We start from the raw sequence: 26,028 nt of genomic DNA, 5'->3' as shown, positions 1-26,028 counted from the left end.
AATTGTTTGCAGCCAGACTTTGCTGCACCACCTGGGACAGCACCCGTGTGAAGAAAGCATCCAAACCAGGCTTCACAAAGTAATGTTGACCTCACTAGGAGCAAGAACAAGCCTTTATAATACACGTTGCAGGAGTAGAGTCTGGAGACATAGCTGAACAAATGTTTCTCTCCATAATTTCAGCAACAGTGAAATCCATCATGTTCAGGTGTGTAAACCACAGGGAGATTCATACGTGGCACTGCACTCATAAGGGCCAGGGGAAGGCTTTTGAGACCTGTTAACTTGCAGATACTGACATGGTTCTTACAGGAGAAGCAAAACTTTATTCAGTTGTATAAGGGAATGTAGAGACTTAAAATTTAGGTCTGGAGGTTTTGAAAGTTAAAAAAATAGAGGTTAATTTAAGTGTGCCTTTACATGTGTGATAAGTGTAGTTCTCATCTTAGGAAGTAATTGGCGAGATGTCTCATAGAGGACTAATAACAGGGTGGGGAAGACAGAGTCATGGTTCTGTGGAATACTCTGTGTCCTCGGAGCGTGTACAAACAGTAACTAGCAGCAGTGCATGACACGGACATTCCCAAAGGCTTGTTCCTGTTCATTACAAACAGGCAACCCGCAGGATTCCTATTCATGGGAGAGAATTCAAAGAGCTCAGCCTATTCCGAGAGAGAGCAAGAAGACTTTCCTAAGGGAGCTCGTAGGGTAACAAAAAAATAATTTCATGAGCGTCTTGGAAATGTCTCAGACTGGGTTCATTGCTGGAGAGCAGAGCAGGGTAATGCGATTCTGTGCTTCTGCACAGCTGGTCGGTGGCACATCAGATCTATTTTAAGAACGTACTTGGCCTGCAGACCTGGTGATGATAATGTGCTGATCTGAATCTACCTTTGCTAGCTTAGAGATTTTCACTTCCATGGTTAGTAGCTGCACTGCGTTCCCAGTGCTGAATCAGTGCAGTTGAGGTTCCCTTTTCCGTTTGGTTGATTTGCACTGTAGTTGTTTGTGGAACTGTGTGTGAGAGAACGTGGGTTGTCCTTCATATCGCACAGTCTCTCGAGAAGATTTTGAGGGATAGCAAGTACATTTTGGCGCCCAGACCTGTTAAATTCAGGCAAGTCTCAGGCACTTGCCTTTCCCTGTTGTTTAAATAGTGTTCTTCCTTTTAGGGAACAAATTGCAGTAGCCTTGAGCCCCTGTCACAGAGGTAGGGTCCGTGTACACAGCAGGAACTGAGATCACGGCTCCCACCTTCGGGCAGAGTTAGATCTGGATCTGAAGCTTCACGCTATCTTTCGATGCCTTTTTCTTTGTTTTCTCAGGCACCGTTCAAAACTTGTGTCCCCATTTTTGGGTGACTTCATGGTGACTGTGTGCCTGGTGGTCAGGGTACTGGGATCCTGCCAAAAGCTACAGAAGCGGTGGGGCACTCATCATCATGAGCTTACGTCAGAGTTGTGCAAGCAGTACTTAGCTGCAGATTACGAGAGTGCTCCTCACTCAGTGTTAAGCTAAATGCCTTTTAGTGTGTTTGATGGAGAGGGTGGGAGAGAGAACAGCAGCAAAAACACACAAACTAGAGCAACTCTGAAGCAGAACAAACCAAGAGGGCACGTTAAACCTGGAACATGAGCTTGTAGGCATGGCACGCTACGTATAATAAATATGAAACTGAGCCCAAAGAGGTTATGATGCAATTTAGAAGTGTATCCTAAAAGAACCTGAGCTGTGGGAGTGCACTCACAGCTTTATCGGATAGGTTAATGTTTCAGAAGTTTTTGTCCACGGGACAGAAGCCGTGGACTCACCAACAGGTTGTAAGAAGCAGCCTTCCCCATGGCTGGCTTGCTCTGCAGATACCCCAAAAAAGCAGCTGAAATTTAAAACAGTCGGAGGCCAGGTACTGCATTTATGGGACTGTTTGTGGACATGTACCTTTCCCTGGAGGTGTTAGAACAGCAAATACATGAAGATGGGGCATACTTTTCTTTCATTCTGTGCTCTGGTGGGTCTGCTTCTCTCCACTGGTTTCCCTGAGATTTTTGAGTAATTCAGTATAAATTACCCCACATTTAAACAGCAAGTTAGATGTTAGATGTGTCTCATCGCATTAGGCTACTGACTCGCACACGGACATGCAAGCAAAAACTCCATTTGTTGGTTAAACCTTCATAAAGCCGTTATCGTGGAAGTGACCACTGACCTAGAAATACGGCAGCTGCATCTCTGGCAGTCACTGCAGTAGCCTCTCGGTGACCTAATTTCTCCTAGCAGTGAGCGTCATGCTGCACGAGCCTGAATCCTCCTTAGTAAACTTACCAGCAAATGCTTCTTGCTGCTGAGTTTTCAGAGAAGTCGCAAATGAACTGGTGAAATGGGAGGAACCGTGACGCTGGTAACTGCTTGGGAAAATCTGCCTTTATTTAAGCCTCGAAGACAAGAATCATTCAGTTGTGAGTGTGGATTTTCTAAGTATCTGAACGGCTGCTTCAGATTCAAAGGACCAAGTCCTTGTTTTCAGATCCCAAATGTATGAGTTTGTACTGTAGGTTTTTAAAATGCAGAGGGACAAATAAAAACTAGCCCAATTTTCAGCCTTTGGGGCAATGTCTCAATGTTTCCTCTGACTTTGCTGCAGTTTGCAGAAGTGGTGGTACATGGAGCAGAGCAGAAACTGGTATCCTGCCTGCTCTGCAAGCCCTACTTGTCTGTACACAGATGCCTCTGATTTCCATTCTGCATCTCTGTTAGCCTTGGCAATAGCCTTCCTTTTTTACACATAGCTATTAGCCTGACCTTATCTCTGCAGTTAACAATACGATATGTTACGTGTGTCCTTATGAAGCCCCTGGTGAAGCTGTCCAGCCTAACCAGCACACCAGGTTAGAGGGTATGAAATGGAAGCCTTTGGGAACCCTCTCTTGTAACCCTCTTATTTTGTTTTAATTATCTATTTTTTTGCTTTCCCATTTTGGTTTATGTAGGGCAACAGTGACATCCATTGGCCTATTAAGCTGATCAGAAGTTCTGTCCAAACACAACCACGTATTTACTCAAGGTGGAGGGCTGTGCTGGAGGCCTCCAGCACCACAGTTTCCCATGTAAATACCAGCTGCTTGCCTTCCCCTCTCCTGTAGCAACCTGTTTGCGTTCTCATTTCAGATACTGACTCTTCATCCCTGTTAGGGTGAAAACATACTTTTTAAGATGTAGCTTAGTATCACCAATTCCAAAAATTACAATCTGCTTGATTTTAACTGCTGCATCCTTTCTTGAAGACAAGAGAGTTTGGAAGCACCACTTCAGAGAGAATTGGAAGGGACTTGGACATGCAGTAGAGGAACTGACAGCAGGAGGGTTCTTTAAAAGAAGTGAGCAAATGATTCAAAGTATGAAATAATTAGAGGATTTAGTGACATGCACAAAAAATACTCATCTGGAGAATGAATCTGGAGGATTCTGATTTCATTCCAAAAAAAAAACCCGAAGAGTTCAATTTATTTTGAACTGTATAAGTAAATCAGTGAACATTTCCTGCAGGCCTTTCATTGAACAGACCGAGTGCCTGTTGTATGTTTTTGACCAGCTGTCATTTCAATCCCATTCCAAGGTGAAACAACCCGTGTCTGAAAGGGAGTCCACCTGAGACACAGGGTTGAACCTACAAGTCTGTGAGCTCGCTGTCATTGTCCCACAGCACGGTGCGGTTGTTGCAGTTTGTATCTGCAACCAGGTGCCTCTCCCTCGTGACTGGGGCAACTGGAACTTTACCCAGCAAGGTCAGCACAGGGTTTTTCCCTTCCAGCATCACCAGAGATAGAAGAAAAATGAAGATACGCTGGCGCATGTAGTCTGACTTGGAGTCTAGTTCATACCTCTTAATTGGAAAGGAAATGGTAAGTGCTGTGGTCCTTCGGAGCAGTCATAACTGAGGGGAGCTGTAGGTACTGAACATAAGGTCTTCCCTTCATTTCGGCAGCTTTGTGTCAGTCATTGTGTCCACAGCACCTGAGATGAAGGATCTTCTCTTCATTTATTTCCAGCAGGACAGCCTAGGAAACATATTTAAGCGATGCTCAGTGTACTGAAGGACTTCAGGCTGCACTTTGTGGGTGCGTGGATAGCAAGCAGGAGGGAATCTAATGAAGAAGCTTAGCTTCCTGACCCTCCAAACTGCAGCCTGCTGGAAATGTGTTCATCCAGCTTATGTGACATCAGAGTCTTTCCTTCACCAGCATGTCTCTCACATTGCCAATTCCATAGTCGCACAGCTTGCAAATCTTTCTGCTGGATATTTGAGATGCTGTCATCTTACACAGCTCACTCCAGACAGCCTCTCCCCTTTTGATATCCTGTCTTCTCCCTGCCTGAGTTTGGGGACTTCTCTGCTCTCCTTGCTTTCCTGCCTCTCGGTGGACAGATGTCTGTAGATAATGCGTGTGCACTATTGTTACATTTCCATGGGATGGAAAGAAAGCATCATTTCTTTTTTCAACTCTTACTCATTCTGTGGCTGATTTCTCTCTCTCACACCCTTGCTCTGCAGGTGAGCTGCATACAGCATTGGGGTTTGCAGGAGCTGATCTTCCCCAGCCATTACCAAATGCTGGAATTTCCCCAGGTTTTGACTTCTTTTTGCCTCTTGAGTTCTTTTTCTCATTCCTACAGCGTGTGGTTTCATGGGGAGTGGCTGTCCATTGGCTCAAGTTTCTTTAACTATACTTTGTATACGTTTTCTGTGGTCAGGAACCAGGACCCAGCGCCAGATAAAATCCTGCTGTTTGTGGCTAACAATGGATAACATTGTTGTCCTCCCAGACATTTGCATAAGAGATATGAAAACAGCCCCATTCATACCCGTCTGTGACGGGGCTGGGTGGCTGCAACTGCTTTGAAATTTGAGGTGGGTTGTTGCTTGATTGCATAAGGTGGCTGGCACTGCCACAGCTTTCCTCAGGCCGCAGGTGCACCGGTCTTATCTGTGCTGTGTCTGCCTGCCAGCAGCGGCAGGGCAGGGGCAGGATTCCTCCTGCTGCTGCAAAGCTCCTGCAGTCCCAAGGAAATGCGTGTCTCATCTGCAGATGTCAAAAGATGGATGAGAAAATACTGTCATCGTGCTCCAGAGCAGGCTTAGCCCCATTTGCACCTGTAAATTCAGGATGAGTTAGGAAGAAAAACATTTCAAATGCCTTTTGGTAACCAACAAACCAGAAGGTGGCTTTCTTTTTTTATTTTTACTTTTTCCTACAGAGAGTATTGACATTTTGTTGGAAAACAGGATAGCTCAAAAGTGCAGGTGTGTTTATGGCACCACGCACAGCAAAGAGCGCCCCAGCCTGACCTGACACCTCCGAGCCCCGCATTTGTGCAGCCTTTCCGGTGAAGACAAGCAGGGTTATCACTTCAAGTGGCTTGTGGCTTGGAATGAAAGGAAGGCTTTCTTTCCCAGTGCTAAGAGGACCCAGGGTTAGTGCTCTCCTGTCACATAGGGACGTTGTTCTGTGTGTTCATAGCGTCCTGTGCTGACTGCTCCTGTCAGCCAGGAGCTGCCAATGCTGCACACTCAGGTACCTCGTTTTGCTTCGCCACTCCACCAAACTGGCAAAACGCAGCAGGTTTGGGGCAGCAGGGAGGTTTTAATGTGGAAAATGATCTCCTGCATGGGGTTTTGCTAGGAGATACTTTACGACCTGCACAGGTGTATGAAGTGGCATGGGGTGGCCCATTTCTCTGCCCTGCCTGCGTACCCCCTCGGGTACCCAGGGTGCCCGGATGGTTCAGTGCTGTGGGCTTTCACTGTAGCAAAGAGAAGGAGATGGACATTTTCTCTTTTGCTGGGCCTTCACATAGTAGAGCTGCTTGCTTGTTTTCAGCAAACAATGCATTATTACTGTCTTGGTGAAAGGAGGAAGGCAAAATTAAAAGAGAGAGAGAACATCTTATGAACCTGCTGTTCTCAGATCTCTCCGATAAGGACAGTTCCAAGTGCGTGAGAAGTTTCCTAGTCTGAGATTTATTTACTTCTGAAAGAAAAGCCACCTTCATCTCATTATTTTATTTTCAATACAGGTTTTAATTTGGTGAGAAAATATCTTCCCCATAAAGAACCTATTCTGCCTCATTAACTCCTATAAAAAGCATCCTCCCCAAGCTTGAAATGTTAAAAGAAGCATAAATTAAGGCTAAGTTTGTTGTTTGCCGCTTTAATCAACAAACAACCTTAAAAGGGACCCACAAAGGCTTCTGTAAACTAAATTTATTAGTGAGCAGGAAAACAGGCCTTCAGCTGCAGCATCCTCCCCTTCCCAGCCCCATGAATTTGGAGGGGGGTGGCTTTTTGGAGGGACTGGTTTTGTTTACGGGGGTCTTACTCTCTTAGGCAGGTTGTTGCGGTCCCATGGATCTCTGTCAGACTTTTGTGTTGCAGCTGAACTGAAATGACTTGGGACAGAGTCTGTTAATTAGGTCTTCAAAAGCCGCCTCCATTTGTTTCTTTGGTGTACAAATGTCCTTTTTTCCTCTTTTTCCCTAAATCTTCTTGTCAGTAGCTAAGCAGAAGAGAAGAGCTTTTTCACAGCAAGAGAAAACGGCCATCCTGGCTGCCTTCCTCGCCGGGAAGCTAGAGGAAAATAGAGCTACCCATCTATTTTTCCTCCATTCCTCTCCTTGGTATGTTTAAGAAGCCTTCCTCCATTTCCTCTGTATGCTATTGTAATTATCATTGTTTATATTCATTTTTATCAGCAGTATCTTACATCTTAGCAGTATCTGCACTCCCACAGAGTGGTGCTCAGAGTCACCGCTGTACCAGGATCCTGGGAAAAGGTTGGGGATGTAATCTAGAAAGCTTCAATACTTGAGGACAGGATAATTGCTTAAAAACATTAAGAATTATCTTTCCTGAGCCAGCACATACGAAAATATGATTTCTTCCCAAATTCCCCTTCAGATAACAGTGAACTTCCTTCCAAAGCTCTTGCAGTCAGATTCATTGCAAATTCGAACCAATTTTTCACTGGCGTTATTTGGGAGCAGTGCCTGTGAGAAAATTCAGTAATGGATTTTGTTGCTTGCTGCAGGGTTTGGACTTCCTCACTTCTTTATTTCTTTCACAGATATCTTAAGTACACTCTGAGATATGCAGTGCAAAGACAGAGCCAAGAAAAATCGCTTTTGTACGCTGGAGAAAATTGCCTTGACCCATTAGAGGGCAGTTTCTGAGATTTATCTGAACACCTCCTCATCTTGCAGGAGTTAATTTGAATTGGAGACGAGCCAAGACGGGGAGTTTCTCTAAATTTCCCCAGGCTTTTATGGGCTTGGCTTCAAATGGTCCTGGCACCAACCAGCTTTTGGTTCGGCTTTACAGAGTCCAAAGGCAACTGAGCGAGTTTTGCAAAACCTGAAACTCCCCTGGAGTTTTGCTCTCCTCTGATTGATAGCCCTGGCTCCAGCCCTTCCTGGCTCCTGCTCTTCATGGTCTGTGGATAGGTCAGCACTGCAAACAACTCCTCAAAGGAAATCATCCTTCTTAAATGCAGCCCATGTCTTATTTCAAAAACTAATTTCCTCCCTCCATCCCACGCCTCCCCTTCCTCCACCAGCAAACGTGACACAGGGCTCGCATTTCACACCAGCTGCCCAAGCAAATGCACAAACTGGCCCAAATTTACTGTGGCCTGGCATCTGCATTGACCAGAAAGTGACATAACCGGTGACATCAATTACCAGCACAAGACAGTTTCCTTTTGGGGCAGTTGACATTATCCTTTCATCCTCCAAACACGATCTTTTTTTCCATCCCTGTGAAGCAGCTGTAGCCCAGCTCTGCGCCCAGCAGCTTGCCAGAAAGCAGAGGATGGGAGGAGGGGAGTGCAGGTGAGGGGCAGCACGGTGTGCCAGCGCTCTGTGCTGCTGCAGGACCGAGCTGCTCTCCCAGTGGCATCGCTGGGGCACTCAGGGCTTTATTTAAAGAGGAAGAAGGAAGTTTTCTCAGCTACCCAGCTCCCTGGGAGCGTGCTGCTCGTGGAGCATGGCAGTACCTGGCAGCCAGGCGCCAGGCAGCCTGCGGCCAAGGACCTGGAGGACGGCAGCCCTGGATCTTGCTGCCTCCAGCACTGCCGAATGAGGGGCAGGGTCCAGGAGCATCGGGGTGAATGCAGCGTCCTAAAAATGCACTGGGTATTCATGTTCTCTGCAGCACCTGGGCTTTCTTGTTCCGCCGGATAGCCTATATTTTTCTTTAGTTTGCTTTTGAACCTCTGACAAGTCTTTTAATATTTATTTCCCTTTGTTTTTTTTTTTTTGCTGTTGATGTGGGGGTTTGGAGGTTTCTTTGTGGCGACCAGAAAAATGCGAGAGAGAAAAAACTCCCAGACAAACGTCTGAGCCCTTTGTCTCCCCGCAACACAGTTATTCCTGTCATTCATGGGGAAATATCTGGGGAAGGGAGGTATTTGGAGTTATTCATGACATTAAATTGAAAAATGTGCTTGAGTGCTCTGCAGGTCTAGGGCAATTGTACCCACTTAGCACGTACATGCATTGATCCTGCTAACAGGCGCTGGCTCAGCTCGAAGAAGCAGGCTGTGAGGCTGTGTTTATTCTTCCATCTCCATTACCAAGTCCATCAGTGACATGAACTGAAGCAGCTAATAGCTTGAAAGCCTCCAGGACCCTCAGAAAATCCCCCAGCCTGCACTGACAAGGTGCACAGCTAATCTTGTGTGGTCTGCTGACCGAAAGGCTACATTTTATTTCAGAGTGGCCACTGACAGGGAGCAGAGGGATGGCATGCAGAGCTCCAGGGCTGGTGCTCGCTGTGACCTGGGAGCTACAAGGAAATTGCTCGCCAGCTTTCAGTCTGGCTCCCGTTACCGCCGGAGGGGAAGGGGCAGTGGGATGGGCAAGGTTTTCTCTGCACTCGATGAGCACCGTTAGTCTCACCCATCTCTGTTGTATTTCACTCAGCTTCTAATTCAACTTGCAGCAGCTGGGAGAAGCACATGGGAAAGCCATCGGGACACTGGAGAGGTCAGCTCTAGTTTCTTCCATTTATCTTTTGAGTCAAAGGACTTACATTTTCAGAGGTAGTGCAGACATGAACAGGACTGAGGAAAATCCACTAGACCAATGACTGCAGTTTGTTGAGGGAGTTTGTATGACCTCCACTCTTGTGTTCAAATAGGATTATACTGCCATCAAAAGAAAACACCAAGCAAGAAACCAAAACCCTGCAAAAACTGTTAGGAACATTTGTCTTAAAAGGGGCAGGAGAAAATGGCGCAAAGGCAAAAAGTGAGCTTTTAAAAGCTGACACTTGGCAGGAGGAGCAAGTGTCACCCAGCAAGATGTGAACGGGGCTTTAGGTGTGAGCGGAAGGTTTTTATTCCCGGTAAGGTCAGTGAGGCATCTCAGCTGAGACACCACCACCACCACTCTGCAGGGCCAGCGATGATGCAGGTTGTGTACAAATTGGCTGTGTTCTGCAAGGGAATCTCTGTGCATTTTGGGAAGATCCTGCCACCTAACACAAAGTGGAAGAGGTGTCTCTGATGCGGGAGAGGCCCAAGGTGAGCTCTGCACAGTGAGCACCTCCTCCATGCAGCACCGCCACTCCCCAGCATTGATGTTGGTCCGACCCACACCAGTTTTGTCTGGAAGGGAAGCTGTGGTCATTGCTCCAGGGTGATAGGGCTGGAAGTTGGTTGGAGGTTCCCTTTTGTCAGCTCTGTGAGCTTCCTATGGTCACACATGGTTAATTTCCACTTGGACTGGCTGCCTGTCATCTGCCTGCGGGTGAGTACCTGCGCTATCATAAGTACATAATGCCTAAATACATACTCTCAGGTTATGGGAAGCCTCGGGTTTATGTTTCGGGTGGTAATTTTTTGTTGTTTTTATCACAGAAGGACAAATGATCATGAGCTTTTATGGTTACATCCCCAAAAAGGACTTTGTTTCATTGCCTGGTAACTTCTTGGAAACTGTTTACTATGTGGTATCTCTGAGTTGCTGGCCAAGATGCAAAGTACACTTAAACTCTTTCAAATCCCAATAAAACCATTTGGAATCATTTTATGAAGCAAATTATTGCGAGCCCATTTGGCGCCTAACGAAGTGAGTGATCCTGAGCAGGTGACATACACTGATATGGCAAACCTGTGTGCCACATAGCCTTCCAGCTGGAAAGTGAAATCATGCGCAGGAGATGTGATAGCAAAATGATGTTTCCAAGCAAGAGCCCCACAGGCAGCAGATAATCGTGCCTGATAATGTGACCAGCTTTTTAGCTGGGCGATGGGTGTCTTTGGTTCAGGTCAGAAAGGGACCCTTGTGTTGGGTCCACAACCCTTGCCTGCAAAGCAGACCGAAGGCAGGTGTCGCAGTAACCTGTCCTCACTATTAGTACCAGGCTGTTTAATCTTGTGCCCCCAAAACCCCAAACCTTACCTTTCATGTCCTAGACAGCAATTTAGGGCTGTTAAGTGTTTAACCTGTTTGGATGGTGCACCCTCTAAGATGTGCATGGGAGGAGTACGTTGATGACCCCGGCTGGAAACCTGGCGTTGATGGCCATGTGAACTGCGTGGCGTGCTCCAAGTCATTTTCTGAGGCATGTGATAGCATGCCAGGCTTTATAGAAAAAGATGTTTTTCTCTAGGAAGCACAAGTGGAAAAACCACAGGACATGGTTTTTGCATGGTTTTTGTACTTCTGCTGTGAGAGGCACCGCGTCAGACGGTGGGTTTCATAAATAAGGTTCACAGCTAACATTTTGCATCCTTTATAACGTCACCTGCCATTGCTCTTCCGCATCTCCCAGTGTGTTTGTCACAGGCTCTTTGATTTCTGCGTCTCGTTAAACATTAGGCGTTGTGTTACATTATGAGTTAGCAGGTAGAGGAAGAGATGTCAGCATGAGGAGCAGCACTGGCAGAACACCGTGTCTCCTGGTACAGACGCACCGGTGCGAAAGGCCATTACGTCACTTTTATTTTATCTTGAGAGTAGGATATATTTGTTCAGGTAAGGCCGGCAGGAACCATTTTAAGCCAAGACAAAATAAGTTACTTATGAACTGAAATAAAGTTATCCGTGCAGCCGTTTATGATTACTTAACGGTAGGTGAGGTGAAGCCAGAGCCTCTTTCTTATGAGGAGCACGTCAGGAAGTGGGATCCTCTTGCTGCTCTTACAGCCTCAAATTACGGGCACATCTCCTCCCTCTGTAAAGCAAGAATTTCTGCCTCTGTCAGACAGGCATACTTGTGGAGGACTCTTGGATATTCCTGGCTAAAAGATGAGTTACAGGCCAGATACGTTGTGATGAAAATAAGTCACCTGCTTGGGGTCGAACAGAAGGTGTCTCTCTGGGTCAGCTTGGCGCGGCTTCTAAGCCTCAGCAAGCAGAGCTAGCGGGCTGCCCACGCTGGCTGTCCCCGGGGCTGGCAGCGCGGTGCCACCAGGAGCTGGTGGCACAGGGCAGGGTGAGTGCAGGGGCTCCCAGGGTGCCAAGCTGGGCTACGATGGGAGCTGGGGTAGGGTTGGGGCGGGCGAACAAAGGGCAGCGCCAGGGCTTGGCTGGCAGTGGAGGAGTTTTGCAGAGCCTCCATGGCTGTTTTACGGGCGAGCTTCATGTTTGGTGTTATTGGGGCCTCTGTGAGGCACTGGAGAGGGAGGGAAGGGGTGTAGGAGTGGACCCTGCCTTGCTGCGCTTCGCTCTCTGCATGTGAACGCTCCCTCCCCAGAAGGATTCTCCAGATGTGATTGGAAAGCCACCTTCTTGCTCCAGCTGCACGCACACCTCTAGGACCACGGCATTCAACTGTCCCATCCATCCAGAGAGCAAACAGGTGAGGGCTGTGGTGTTTTTAGGGTCCTGTTGCAGCACGTTCCCTGGAGGTAGTTGCCAGGCATCCTTGCAGCTGCAGCAGGTTTGCTGTGTGCACGCTCCGCGTGGCGGTTGCATGTTTCAGGGGGCAGTGTAATGTTCTCGGAGCTGGCGTGGCTGGCAGGTGCCTTGCAATGAGATCCAGGGACGTAGCCTGAGAAATGTTATCACCGGCTTGGAGTGGCCCACAGACCCTTTAAAGCAGCTAAGAACAGAATTACATTCAAGTGTAACATTACCAGCCGACGTCTCTCCTTGTGCATCTGGAAGGAATGTGACCCGCAGACCTCATCCGTCCATTTGTCTTCACTGCAATTTTCTCCTCTGCTTCTCCTGCCCAGCAGATCAAAACATCCCTTTTTCCCATTCCCTGCGATAATAATTCCTTTTTAAGAGCGCTCTCTGCGTGTTCCCCTGCCTGCACCCAGCCTCCTGTTCCCTGCCTGTTCAGCGCTCCCTGCCCATGCAGGCACCCCGGCAGCGCCTGTTCAGGCGCGTGGATTTTCACCCCAAACCTCAGCCGTGTTCTGCCTCTCCTTTGCCCAGCAAGTGGTGGGTGAGTCGCTCCTGCAGGTCCACGATGTGGGAATTCAGGGGCTGAGAGCTGCTTGGTTCGTAATGAGTGCTGCTGCGTGCTTAACATGGGAGAGAGAAATTCAGTTTGATTGAAATACAGATTACTGTAATTTTAATGGGAAAGTTCAAACTGTCATTTAACAATCACGGGTTTTTTTCTTCCAGAGGTCGGTTTAGGTACAAGACATGGCTAAAAAGCCAATGGCTGAGCACACAGCAGTCGGCTCCAGCCTCCTTGGCATGGCTCTGCAGCAGGTGGGAGCCCTGCCACTGGGAGACAGGCAGGTTGTGATGCCACAGCAGCCAAAACGTCTCAGATGTCCCTGTGCTCAGCAGGCTGCAAACAAACGAACGCTGTGTTTGTGCTGAGAAGAGAAGCGCTGTGGTTCAGGGCCCTTCTCCCGCTGTGTAGAGCCCTCGCTCTTGGCAGCACCGGGAGAAAAACCGTGCTGCCCACTGTAGGATGCGGCCTGTGGCAGTGAGCAGATGGATCCCAGAAGGGTGCTGAGTGAGCAGCAGTGACCAGAAAAGATCCTTCCCTCGTTTGTTTAGTTAGGGAGGACTCCACCGGTAAATCCTCGGGATGAGCAATCATTCTTCATCTCGGTGTTTGCAGAGCACCCGGCACAGTGGGGCCAGGTCAGTTCCTGGGCTTCCCCACCTCAGAGGCAGCATAAATAAATAAAAAAGCAGGATATGAATCAAAGGGGGTGTTCTGTATAATGCCACTTCTCCCTAGCCATGCCCAATTCCCACCGGAGCCTCTAGCCTGGGTAATGCAACACCAGCGTATCAGGTGCTCAGGGCACTGGGAAAGAAACCTGTTAGCGACATGGCAAAGGAATAAGGCCCGTTCTGCTGGCTGCAGACCTAGCCCCAAAGCCGGGACAGGTCAGACATATGAAATGAAGTACTGATTGCCCGTTACAAATGCTTATTCATGACCGTCCCCAAGTGGAAGCCCATTTGTGCTCTGGCTTGCCCTAAGAGTGCAGTTGGGAGCCCCGAGTGTCCCCACACAAAGACTACCCTTATAGCACCGGGCATGCGAGCAAGCTGCGCAGTGGGGATAAAGCGAGGGAACAATTACCTGCAGCTCGGCTGAACTCTTTGCGAGCATTTCCTTGCTCTTGGCAAGTGCTGTGTTGGAAACAGGCGGTTCTGTCCAAAGAACCCAAAGGGGCAAGAGAGCAGAAATATCTAAAGCTGGGTGATACCCAGGCGGAAAGGAGAGGAGCATGAGAAGACGTTGTGTCTGTAAGCCATGAGTGAGGGGGATTGTTGCTGAGTTTAACTGGAGTGAAAAGCTTGGCTAACCATGATGTGATGCGTGCCTGTATTCAGCTGAGAGCCACTTCTCCAATCCTTAATGTTCTCGTTGCACCAGTGCTTGAATTAGCAGCGCTCTCCTATGGGCTTACAGCAACATGAAGAATTCCAATCCTCAGTTGTTCTTGATGGGAAGAGGGGTGTGGGTTTTTTTGATGTAGCAGTAGCTGCTGCATTAGCTCTGTTCTAGTGGTAGGGAGGAGGATCAGAAGGGCAAATTTATGCCTTTGAAAGAGGAATCTGATGCAAATGAAACCAGCCCACTTCACCCTGATTAGATTTCATCGTGTTGTGACTTCAGAATGCCTTCAGCATCCTGGCAACAAGGGCAAAGATTTGAGAAATGTCCTGAAGTTAAAAGGACACAGTTCCTATGGATTATTAGTGTATCCCTTTTTTTTAAAAAAAAACACGCATCTTTACTGTTCTTTCAGCAACTTGAAGCGGGCGTCAAAGAAAAGTATTCAGCCAGACAACAAAAATAGCCAGCCAAGTGCTCTCCAGCAGTGACCTGATCCTGTCTCGTGTGCTGCGGAGGGCGCGGATTCCTTTGCAGTTACAAGCAGGCTCCAGGCTGGAGACAGACTCCATTTCAGGCTAATTTAAGTAAAGTACGTGATGATAACTGATGGCCCGTGCACAGCAGAGTTATAATGGGTACAGGGCCCCCGGTGCAACATGGCTACATCCCAGTCATGCTGAGATAGTTTACATTTCCCTGGATAGATGGGGTCTACTCTGTGCTATAAGGCATCACTCTAAAAACTATTCTGCAGCCCTGATGGAAAGATCAAGCCATTTGTCTTCATAGCATTATCCCAGCTGGGCAGGGAGGAACAAACCATGTGGTTACACAGCTCATGAGCTCGTCAGGAGTGGATTTCCCAACATTTTGTACTCCGGTGTGTTAAGGGTGTGTGCTGGTCCTGGCTGTTTCGAGCAGATGATTAGGTCCCAAACAGAGAATGAAGAGCATGGTGGCAAGCATTAACAAGGAACAAGAAGATCCATTGCTAAAAGAAGACCTAAGCAGTATCATGCTAACAAAAACAAAATCTTGCCTGTGCCTTATGTTTCTCAAGCGAGGGGCAAGCATAAATACAGACAGCTTCACTGAGCTACATCAGTCAAAAAATCTGGCACCACCATTGTGTTTCACCCAACATGAACTCCTTCTTGTGAGGATGATGTGGATGAAAGCTGGGTCCTTTTCTGGGCTCTGATACAGGCACCTTCAGGCATCACCCAGAGTCACCTGGGCGAAGTTAAGAGGGGCTGGTTCCCTGCTCTGTTTTGTGGCTGCACACGTGGTGCTGCTAACACGCCCAACAGGACAGGGTATACCACCACCCAGGGGCAGGAATGATCCACAGGGAGAAGGAGAAGCTGCAGTATTTGAAGTGGCTCTCGTGGCTAAGGATTTTGCCTTTTGAAATCGTAGTTTTATTTGTCTGTCTTCCTGTGCAGATGGCTTTGGCCCGGGAGCTCTCTTATTCCATGCTGGTTTGAGTGCTTAATGCACGAGTCCAGACCTCAGTACAGTGCTGCAGTGCATCAGGAAAGGGAGCAGAAAAGCCAGCAAAGTGTCTCCAGACCAGAGAGGTGTGTGTTGAGAGGTAGATTGAAAAGTAAACATTTTATGGGGCCCGGTAGCTTTGTTGTGGAGGATGGCAAACCGTCAGGCTGGAACCTGGCGGCTATCACTCTGTGAAGTACAAAAGGAGCTTAGTTTCTAAGTGGCTAATGAGTTTACTACCTTGTTTCTGTCAAGGGTTTTGCAGGGGTGATGCTGATTAATGTGTCATGCCCTTTCCCCAAGCCTGTCCCCTTCCTCTTCCATCTCACCAGGCTCTGTCTGACACCATTTATTAGGCTACTTGTCCCCGACTTGTGAGGAATAAATATTGACACTGATGGCTGCTTAAGAGGATTTGTTTTTGCTGTTCGACCTGTGAAAGAGTTTGGCACTCCTTACTCAAAAGCCGCTCTGTGTTTGGGACTGGCTCCACCCAGACTTAATTTTGGAGGTTATTTTTTGTTGTTTTTTTAATGAGGCTGATCACAGTGTGTCCTGTGCATGAGGAGAGGCTGTGATTAGGGTTATACATTGCTCCCCTTTTTCATATTGGCATGAAGAACAAAGATTTCCAGACTGAGCCTATGGATCACTGCATGTCCCTAGCAAAGATGTGGCTTCCTTTGAGACGATGCTGCTGTTCATGCTGGCAAATAATAATTTTGATACAGTTTTTTACTAACTGGGGCATGTGAATGGCCTTTTTCTATTTAGCTCTGGAGGGGTGCATCAGATCACGGTCTGTAGCCTGAAGAGCTCAAAGCAGTCTGCCAGTTGGCATTGTAGAGGGTGGTCATCCTCTGCCGTGGCTTTTTAGTGCATTTGGAGCTGCTTGAAGGAAAGCATTCTGTGCAGTTTCACATGCAGTGGTTGCGGGTGGAATTTTTAAAATGCATCTTAAGTGGCTTGTTAGGAAAGTCCCATTAAAAGCCCACAGGCATTTAGAGTAAGTGGGCTTTTCTGAGTTTCCAAAGAGCTATGAAAAATTCTGCATCTACAGAGTAGCACCTGTAACAGGGACTCGGTGTCACTGGGAGCCCAGCAAGATTTGAGACATCTCCCTGGAAATCAAAACCTTGCGGTGATCTGTAGTGGGATTTCCCCAGCTGGGCTTGGAGGTAGTGTGCCCCAGTGCTACCAACGGGCAGCATCACTGGGGCAGACTCTGAGCTCATCCAGGTGAGTGTGTGAGCTTCCTGCAGTGCCCATGGTGAGCATCCAAAGTCCCAACTTCAGACCTTGCTTTGAGCCCAGGGGATGACTTGCATCTGGACTCGGGCTCATTAGACCAAAACACAGGAGGTGAGGTGATGAGGGAGGGTTTCCCGGCTGGCAGTGCTCATAGAAGAGCTCCCACTGCAACTGGGAAAGCTTACACTGGCAACTGGGAAAGCTTTTGTGGCTCCTGCGTTACCTTCTCGCCCACCTCCATTCCGTGCTAGTCATGAGGCTGGAGCCCACTTGGCTTTTCCACGTTTGTAATGCTTCCCCAGCCCCTGAAACTGGAATAATTGCTTTATGGCACTTCCACTTCCCTCTGGTTTTCCCCTCCCTCATGTTTACTTTTTCAAAATCAGCTGCTCTGTGCCCATCCCCCCAGACAGCCCCTCGCCACCAGCTCAGGAGTATGCAGTGGGGCAGTGGGATCACTTCTGCACCCCTGCACCAGGCTGGCTTCACGGGGCAGGGGGCAGGCGGCCAGCCCTTGCCTTGGTTTTAGGAGCTGCAGGTGCAGGGGGCCTCTGTCGCTGCTGGGGAGGGAAGGGCGATTCCTCCTTCGAGGTGGTTTGTGTGAGCACAGTGGGGATGCAGTGGGGCTGAGCAAGGGACATGAAGGGTTCCTCCCCTCTGGCTGCAGTCCTCGTCCTGCTCCAGAAAAGAGGATTTTTCTCTGTGCTTTTCTGTGCTTCAGTCCCTGAGACCTGCAGGGCTCTGAACTCTGTGCGGAGTCATGCTCCAGGTAATGCAGAGGTTCTGTGTTTTGGAAAGCAGCTGGCCAAATCCTTATCTCCTCACTCAATCTCTGCTCATTCTCACTCAGGCAAATCTCCTGCTGAAATCCTGAGGAAGTAAATGCACACTGTGTTGAGTAAGGGATTCAGTAATTTGTCCAGGAAGAGTTGTGTGAGTGGGATGGAGAAGCAGTTCAGTAAGAAGTAGTTCTTATTATGGGGATTAAACATTGCTACACCCATGAAGGTGATTTAGCTCTTTAAAACTCACTCCACCCCTCCAGTTACTGCAATTAAAATCTGGCACACCAGGAAGCCCTGCAAAGCAGTCAGGTTAGAGGGCAGAGAGAAAACTCAGCTGTAGACTTGAGTTGGTTCTTGATGCTGAACATCCACCGTGCCCCTGACAGGTGTGGATACGAGGCTTTCTTTTGTCCCTCTGAGCAGATGCCCAGATTGTCGCTTGCTTGGTACCAACCACTGAGACCAGTTTTCCAAAAAGCATCTCGGCTACCACTCCAGCATTCCAATAACACCCGTGTTTTCAAAGGACAGCTGCCAGGGTAAAAAGCCAGGTTCCTTGGAGTGCGTGTGTATGCAGGCCAGGAAGAGAGATCCAGCTGTGCTGGCGGAAGAGATTAATGCCCTTGCTTGCTCATCAGTGCCAGAGATCTCATCCATCTGCCACTGGAACAGTTCGTGTAAGCACTCCCTTAATCTTTAGCTTAAAACCATTTAAATTGCTGGTCTGAACTGACCTAGTTTGTTTTGCCTTCAACGCATTAGGAAACCCTCACGCAAACCACTGCACCAGCAGATCGAGTCTGGCCCCAGCTCCTACGCTGGCGGGAACGGTTCCCAGTGGGAGCTGGTCCTGCCTTTCAGGTCTCGGGGCCATCCCCCGGCTGGATCCCAGGTGGGACACATCCTGCCTGGCATGCCCACCCCTCCCAAGGACAGCCCTTCGGTATCCGGCAAATGTCACTGTTCTGAAGGGTGAGTGTAACACAGAAATTCTGGAGAAGATTTTCCTGGGTAGTGAATCTCTCCCTGTGAACATCACTTCTTCAGCATGGAGGCTTGTCTTTTCCCATGGAAAGGCCTGAATTTTATAATCCTAAACTGGAAACAGGTTCTTACAGTGTATGAGTATGGCTCTCGCTTCCCTCTCATAGCTGCCTTTCTTTCTAGGAGATGCAACTTTTTTTTTATTTACACTTGTCCTTTACAACTAGCTTGTGCTTTGCTTTGTATTGTGTAAGACAAGTTAGAAGTTTTAATTTATATTAAATGACTTCTGATCAACATGATTCAGCATCAGAATCTCCCAGGTCACGTGCAGATAACTTTATTGTTTTACCTGTGTGTAGGGGTCATGGTCCTACAACAAACAGCTGTGTTCCCGTGCTTCTCCCTGTGTTCTGCAGTACAGCGTTCTCACCTGAGGTACCTCTGACCAGCAGGTCTGAGCGCTGCTGCACCTGGAGAGAGCTGATCCCAATCTGTTATGGCCAGGTCCAAAAGGTTGTTCCTAAATGAATCCTGGTCCTGGTGAAGAGGGTTGAAGCTCTGCTTCCCCAGGCAAATCCCATGCCTTGTCCAGAGGCCAGTATGGCTTGCTGTCTCCAAAAATCTCGTGAGTGGTTCATAATGGTCTGTGGATGCTCATGAGAGTCCCAGGTGTAGAATTGAATGAAAATGCCATTTCTCTGTAATTTTCCTTCTGTTTTGACAGAGTAAGTAAAAGTAAAGAGTAAGGAGGTAGGCCTGTTTTCTACGGGGGTGAAGACTTGGTGAGTGCAAGGTGCAGGGAAGCATTTAACTCGTGGGGAGAGCTGGGGTGCAGAGCAGATTGCTCTCCACTTTGTGTGGATGCCATCGTGATGCTATCTGGCAGGCCGAGGCAGTTGTAAGCTCTCATTTCTCGCCTCCCGAGAAGGGGAGGTCTCCCCTGAGCTGGCGGAGTGCTGCTCAAGTCAGCACTGGCTTACACCAGAGAAGATCGCAGTCCTACGCTTCCATTGAACTACGTCCTGAAATGCTACTTTACAGAATTAAGCCACAATCCTGGGAAGATTTGGGTCAGAGCTGCACAGAGAGCACTTTGTGCAGGAACACCAGCAGGATGTAAAGGTGCTGCAGCAGTGGGCACGTACCGGTGCCGGGCCTGCTGCTGCTGTGCCAGAACTCAGTTGTGTGGACATGGGCTTGTGCCCCAGTTCGCCTTTGAGCACCACGATGCTCTCCTGGCGTTAGTTTGGCTCCGATGGAGAGTGAGAGATGTTATTATGTTAAAATGGGTTATTTTAACTGCAAGCTCTTGGGTAAGAAGGAGTCGTTTTTTGTTATCTATGCATGTGTACATCCAGGCGTGGGGGGCTCCAGTGCCTGGACTGGCTTTCTGGGTGGTACCACAAGACAAACAGCAAGCCATACCTCACTATAACCACCAACTTCTATTACAAGAAGCCAGGAAATAACTAGGGATAAAAACTTTTTTTTTCTTCCTTTTTATTTTCCAGCCCTTCAGGTTATTCCTTCCAGCTCGGGCTCAGGTCTTTTTGGCAGGGCCACGCAGGGAACCGTGTGCTCCGGCCACCAGCTCAGCAGCACAAGAAAAGACTCTGGGCTTCAGGGCGGCGTGCCCAGCTGCCTGCCTGCACACTCGGTTCACACACGCTGTCTGAGGGAGAGCTACTCATGCGAGGCAGGGGAGGGCCCACATTTCAGAAAGCCTCGATTTAGGGTGTCTTTAAAAGGGTGGCAATCGCTGGGGTCTGGGTGCAAGGAATGCCTATTATCAAACCTAAAGACCAAAGGGAACGCTGCATATTGTGGACCCAAATGCAGCTGGCACAGACCAAAAATGTGCATGTGAGTGCCTTTCTAAGTACCCAGTAATCCTCCAGGGCAAAACGAGGATTAGGGCTCTCTCACAGACAAAGAGGGAGTTCATTTTCTCAAAGGTGCCTTGGCCAATACCAAATTAAGTGAGGAACCCAAATGAATGTGAATACTCCTTTCAGATCTCTGCTTGCAAACAGGTACAGTGCAGAAGCAGCTTGTTTGTGTGGGTCTGTGCAAACACAGCCTGGCCAGATTGTGGGATTGAGGTCAGGTCAAATAAAACCCATCCAATCTCAGAGAAAAGGGAAAGCCTGGAAAGCAGTGGGCAAGTAGAAATAGATGGTATTACACAGACAAAATCCAGTCTCTGTTCACCAGATTTTTCCTCTCTGGACCTGGAGGTCAGTGCTCATTCTCTGCCTTTAACTGGAAGTTGGTTAAGTTGCAGTTAAGTGACGAGCCCTCCTGGAAGGAAAGCTACAAGTCTGATTTCGTTCCAAGTGAGTTCTCAGCCTATTTTTCCCTGCCCTGACACACCGTGTACTCAGCATGATTGCATAGGAGCTATTAGATTGAAGGCAGTGAGTGCTCAAATATGAAATGTATTCATGTCAAATGTCCCATCCCATGACAGCTCAGTGATTTCTTAGCCCTTTAGCTTGTCTTGAGTAGTGGTCGTGCATCTAGAGGAGCGCAAGCTGCCTCTGCTCTGCACTGTTCCTGGAAAATTCCTTCTTTTTCATTTTGGTGATTGGCTTACGGCATGAGGATCAGCTCTACTAATCCCATCTTAACAGATAATCAGCACGGATGTCCCTGCGATGCATAGAAAAAATATTTGCATTTATGTCTCTCAGAAGCAGCAGCCAGCAATGCTGTGGTTTCGGGTCGTGTATTTTTTTCCTCGAGCTTTGCAGACCCATTGAAATCCAAGGGGTGGACATTATTGGTTCCGCTTGGGACGTGGATACAGCTGCAGAACTTTCCGGGACAAACACCTTATTTGGTCCCAAGATTTCCATGCTCAGTAAGCAGTCCTGCGATTTCAGACCTGCCTTGCTCTGCGTTAGGATGCAACTGAGTCCTTCCAAGGGTTTCCCCAGGCAGAGCCTGGTGCATTTTGAGGTGCCCATGAAACAGCCTTCAGTTCCTTCTCTGCCTCGTTAGACTCTGGACATGAAGCTGGGTCTCCAGGTCCTCCATCTCAGGTGAGTGCTCTAACTTGCAGGTTAGAAAGCTCACCCAGGGCCTGAAGGACTTTTCCCAGCAAAATCTTCAGCCCTAACTGCCTGCTCTCCGAGGAAAAGTTTCACTTCCACAGGCAAGAATTTTTTTGATGGAAAAAAACACTTTGTCCACGCATTTCCAGCTGGCGATGGCTTTGTCTGGCTCCCAGGTCCCTTGAGTGAGGCTCACAAACCTGTGCAGATGTTGCAGCTCCAGGGGAGGAGCTGGGCCTTTGTGCTGTGCCACACAGGGACGCTTCCACTGCAGCTAAAGGAGATTCTGAAAGCGTGACGGATCTGTGGATTACGGGCTATTTCTGGACCAGCCACAGGAGGTAACAAAATAAGAAATACGTAAGCAATCCGGTCTTCTCGCTTCAGGCAGAGCAGGAGGATCCGCAAAACAGCGTGCCCACCGGAGAGGGAAGGGTTGGAGCCCGGGATGAGCACATTATCCCTCCCATCCTGCAGCACTGCCCAGGGGAACCCGCTCTTTAACAGCGTGGAGAAGGCAGAAGGGCTTTCTGCTTGCCAGGAGATGGGGAACTGCCATGAAAGCAGCGTTTTCATTCACAAGGAGACGTGATTCCAGCTCCTCAGCTGCCGAGAGCCCGCCCGCAGCCTGCAGGATGAGGATAGCCAGAGGTGAAGCTGCCGAACTGTCCTTACCTCACTTGGCTGAGCTGGGGACCTCAGGACGCCCTGTGACATAATGTAACGCTATCGGGATAAAACCGTTGTCTTAACCCCCTCACCTCCCTCCTCGCAGCGCTGTCGGAGCCCAGTCCTGCGTTGCTGCTGCTTCTCCTCGTTTCTGTGTTTGTGCTGTGCTGTCGGCTGCTTCTGTAGTGGAGGAGGGTTGCCTCGTATGTTCCCCTTGTAGACAAAGGAAAAAGTGTTAAGTAATGCCTAACAACTGCTGTAGAACTTGGAAGAGGAGTTCCTTGCTTTATTCTCAATTTCAGGAGCATCAGCAGGTGAATTCGTTTTCTAGGAAAGCTTTTAATTCCGATACCGGTTAGAAACACTCCTGTTGGTCCCAAATGATTAAAAAACAAAAGCCAGAATTTGAGCTCCATCCTCTCTTCTAGGAATAACACTCAGCTTAGAAATACTGAGACATTAAAAATGGCTAAAGCTGTCGTTTGTGGATTGGAACCTGTAGGAATTAGGTCTTTTATTGCCACGGCAGGAAACTTGGCATTAGTTGAAAATGTAAGTCACCATGATTCCAAGAGGTGGAACCATTAGAAAAATAGCTATTATGAAGAGTTTTAAAAAAAAAACACATAAATAAATTTTATATATAGTTCCAGGTGCTGTTTATGGATGATCTCAGCCCTGTCCTAGACCCATACCTGGAACCACAGACAGCTAAGCAGAAAAGCAGCGTACAGGATGCTAGTGCCGACAGAAGAAATGTAAGGCTAATGTGCTGGAAAGCACGCTATCAGCAGGGAGACTTCAGCAGCTTGGTTTTGTGTGCCCTCCCTGTGTCAAATCTCTCTCCTTCAGGAGCTGTAGCCAGAGAGCTGAGCCTACACTGCAGCGTTTCATCGGTGAGAGCAGTGGTTTGTGCCACTCCCAGTACTTGACTATTTTGTGATACCTGGAGCTTAAATCTCTGAGGCTGTTACCTCTGCAAAGCCCGGCTGAAACTGGGCAGCAGGTCCAGCCACTGTTTTGGGGGGATCTGCTGGGCAGAGGCACGCACCCACACCTATCAACGGGGCATTGGTTTAGGAAATGATAAGGGAAATCGAAAAAGGTGAGAGAGAAAAGCCGAGAGCCTGAAAGGTTAAGCTAGATGCTAGGAAATATGTGAGGTATGCAGGTAACGGGAGGTCAGTGCAGGAGGCAGATAAGGCGGCCAGAGGAGGTCACAGCTGGTTATGGTCAAAAGCAGGGGAGCTCCCTAAAGCCTGGAATAAGCTCTACAGGGTCGTGACAGCTCGGGCAGAGCACGAGATGTCGGGTGGCAGAAAGAGGCAAGCCAGTCTTGTAGGGAGTGGATGAACGAGCCACGTGAAATAAGGCTACCTCTGCTTCCTTGTAGGGCTCTGAAAAGATGCTGAAAAATAGGGAAAAGCTTTGCAGATGCTTCGTTCAGGAAGGGCAGGGGAGGTGCTGCCTGGCTGGCGTGGCACTGCCCGCTTCTTCTGCTGGCTGCAGCTCCCTGCCAGCACAGCACTGACTGCACCCTGACACAACGAAACTCCTGGCCTGTAACGCTGGGCTGCAGCTGGCTGTAGGCATTTCTTAAAAAGGCTGAAGTCTGTAGTAGTGAATTCATCTGCTGAGGGTCGAACATAGGAAAAAAAAAAACCCTACCAGGCCGTATTTTTAGATGAGGGAAAAACTGAGCAGAGCGCCTCTGTACAGCCAGTCATTAACATGTGGGGTATTAAATACCAAAGGCACTGCTGAAGCAGCGAGTATAAATAACAATTCGTAATTAAACAAGAATTTTTTAGAAAAGGAAAGATTTCAGAGGCAGCTGCCAGCCTCAGGTGGGAGGTAAAGAAGACTTAAATAGGCTGCTAGCTTTCCTGTCTCCTGCTTGCGAGCTTTAGAAACAACACGATAACACCAAGAACAACTGCGGGCCACTCCTTGCCGGGAGACTTTTTAGCTATGCAGTTGTGAGGCGCTTTGCAACGTCCCGAAATAAAATGCAGCCCTAAGGATGATCCCAGTGGGCTGGGCGCCCTTGCAGGGACGGGGCACGCCACACCGCCCTGCTGCCGGCACAGGCTTTTGGAGGAGGGATGCTCGAAGGAAAAGGGGTGAGTAGCAACAGCCCAGACACAAGGTAGGCTCTGGGTGTCTTTGCTCTCATATCGCCGCTAAAGAAGTCTCTTTCTAGAGATGAGTGCGCTCCTGATGGCAGGGCCGAGCTGCCTTAGAAAATGATTTGGGAACACCTTAGGAAGTCTGGGTTGAAGAGCTGCGTCGCTTGGTTGAGTGTGGGGCAGAAAGTGGTGAGTGGAGGAAAGGTGCTGGGTTTGTGGGTCCACTGCATCCTCCGTGGCAAAGCACCTGGCACTGCGTGTGTTTCCCTAGCAGAGGGATTCTCATCACTTGCTTTCCCCACCAGGCTTGATTAATGGTGTTATTTATAGACTGCCTGATTAGTTTTCAATGTCTTAGCGAGCCCATCGTTCCACACAGAGCTCAGTAATTACTGTTTTTTAAGAGGCCCGGGAAGAAACTCCATTGCGTTTCCTTCTTACCCCCAAACAACAACCCCGGAGCCCATGCAGGCACTAATTAACGTTTCTTTGTCTCTGACATAAACCCTGCAGTTATGCATGCTGGCAAGCTGGGTTTTCTCCCTGTGTGAGGGGGAACACCCAGGCTGCTTACCCTCCTGCTGCTCCGAGCCGCCGGTTGTGAGGTCTGGGTCTGCGTGGATCCCTGTGGGAGCGCTTAGAAGCAGCACTTTGGGACAGCTCTGCTCGCAGCGGAGCTTACAGAGTCTGTGTTGTCTCTTGCTTTCTTCACGTGTTTCTGAAGCTATTAAAAAAAAGCGCCTTGAGTGCTGAAAGATCACTGGGCTGTGGGCATGGGGAGGCTGTGTCCTAAATGTTGTTCCTGGCTACCTCTGCGATAGCTGGCTGGAGAGGAGGCGAGAGCAGCTCCACGTAGTGCAGGAGCACAGCTATCGTGTAGCCTGGGAGAGCCAAAGTCGGCTGTGCCAAAGCAGAGCACCTTCCCCTAGTGACCCTGCTGGTAAAGCAGAGAGGTGTAAGGAGTGGTAGTTCCCTGCCTGGGAGCTCAGCAGGGAGGCCAGGATTTACCCTGTGGTCAAGACAAGCGCCTCTGCTGAGGTCCTGTCCCCTCTGATGGGATCCCACCACGGTGTTGTCACAGAGACACCCCATCAGGCATCAGGGCGATGGGCAGCAGCCTCGCCACGGATCCGAGCTGTGCTGAAATGCTCCCAGGGGCTTCCTGGGGCACCTTGCCATGGAAATCTCTCCTGAGCAGTGTTGTAGGGGCACAAGTGCTGTTCTCTGTGGCTGGGACCATCTCTGCCGTGTTTCAGTACAAAGCCTGAAAAGGGGCTGTGTGTGTCCTCTGAACGCTACAGCAGTAAGCAGGTTTCACCTGCAAAACTGTATACCTGTTAGTATGCATAAACTGTGCGTGCAGGGTCTTTTAAATCCTTCTTTTATCTGTAGCAGCTCTCCCGTCATTTGTTTTGCAGTTAAATCTTCTCTAAAAATTTGGGGGATTTCTGGCAGTGAACTTGGTAGGCGAGGAGAAGCAGAGCAGTTTGTGGTCCTGGCATGTCCTGGGGAGCAGTAAGGGAGGTTGTGCCCCTGCTGCCAGTGCTGCAGCAGGAAGGGGCATCTTTACAGTCTGATGAGAGGCTTGATGTTTTATTTGAACACCCAGGTAGTGAGCGAGTGCTGCCTTGCTCTCCGTGTCCCTGACCCGTTGCATCCATTTTACTAAAGACGTTGGAGCCAGATCTACATCGCACCCAGCAAGGTTTAGCAGAGGGCAGAGCAGGTGGCACAGGACAAAGCAGAACAGGATTTGGCATAGGGAGAAGAAATGCAGCTCAGGCAGGATTTGGGGTAAAATTGGGATGGAGAGAAGCAGGGTAAGCAAAAAAGGC

At 48.8% G+C, this 26,028-nt stretch overlaps 1 protein-coding gene and 1 long non-coding RNA gene across 8 annotated transcripts in view; one reads left to right on the top strand and one right to left on the bottom strand.

Moving 5' to 3' along the window:
- Nucleotides 1-26,028, top strand: part of SHROOM3 (shroom family member 3) — a 144,365-nt gene that overhangs the window by 86,892 nt on the left and 31,445 nt on the right. The window contains exon 1 of one of the 7 annotated variants that reach the window (XM_068679247.1): nucleotides 11,577-11,857. The exons of 3 other annotated variants lie outside the window; for them this stretch is intronic. Coding sequence is in view for 2 of the 4 variants with exons in the window: in XM_068679242.1 (XP_068535343.1) it covers nucleotides 24,170-24,213 (44 nt within the window). In the remaining 2 variants the exon portion in view is untranslated. Of the gene's footprint in view, nucleotides 1-11,576; nucleotides 11,858-22,096; nucleotides 22,116-24,048; nucleotides 24,214-26,028 lie in introns of those variants that run through there. 3 more of the 7 variants (XM_068679244.1, XM_068679249.1, XM_068679242.1) reach the window with 3 other exon arrangements.
- LOC137855172 (uncharacterized) lies at nucleotides 18,661-24,975 on the bottom strand. The gene is made up of 2 exons (XR_011095559.1): nucleotides 24,768-24,975; nucleotides 18,661-22,277 (listed from the first exon to the last, which is right to left on the bottom strand). It is a non-coding gene; the product is annotated as an uncharacterized lncRNA (long non-coding RNA).

This window comes from Anas acuta, chromosome 4, assembly GCF_963932015.1.
Source record: "Anas acuta chromosome 4, bAnaAcu1.1, whole genome shotgun sequence".
Lineage (NCBI taxonomy): Eukaryota > Metazoa > Chordata > Aves > Anseriformes > Anatidae > Anas > Anas acuta.
This window is presented reverse-complemented; position numbering and strand designations above follow the sequence as displayed.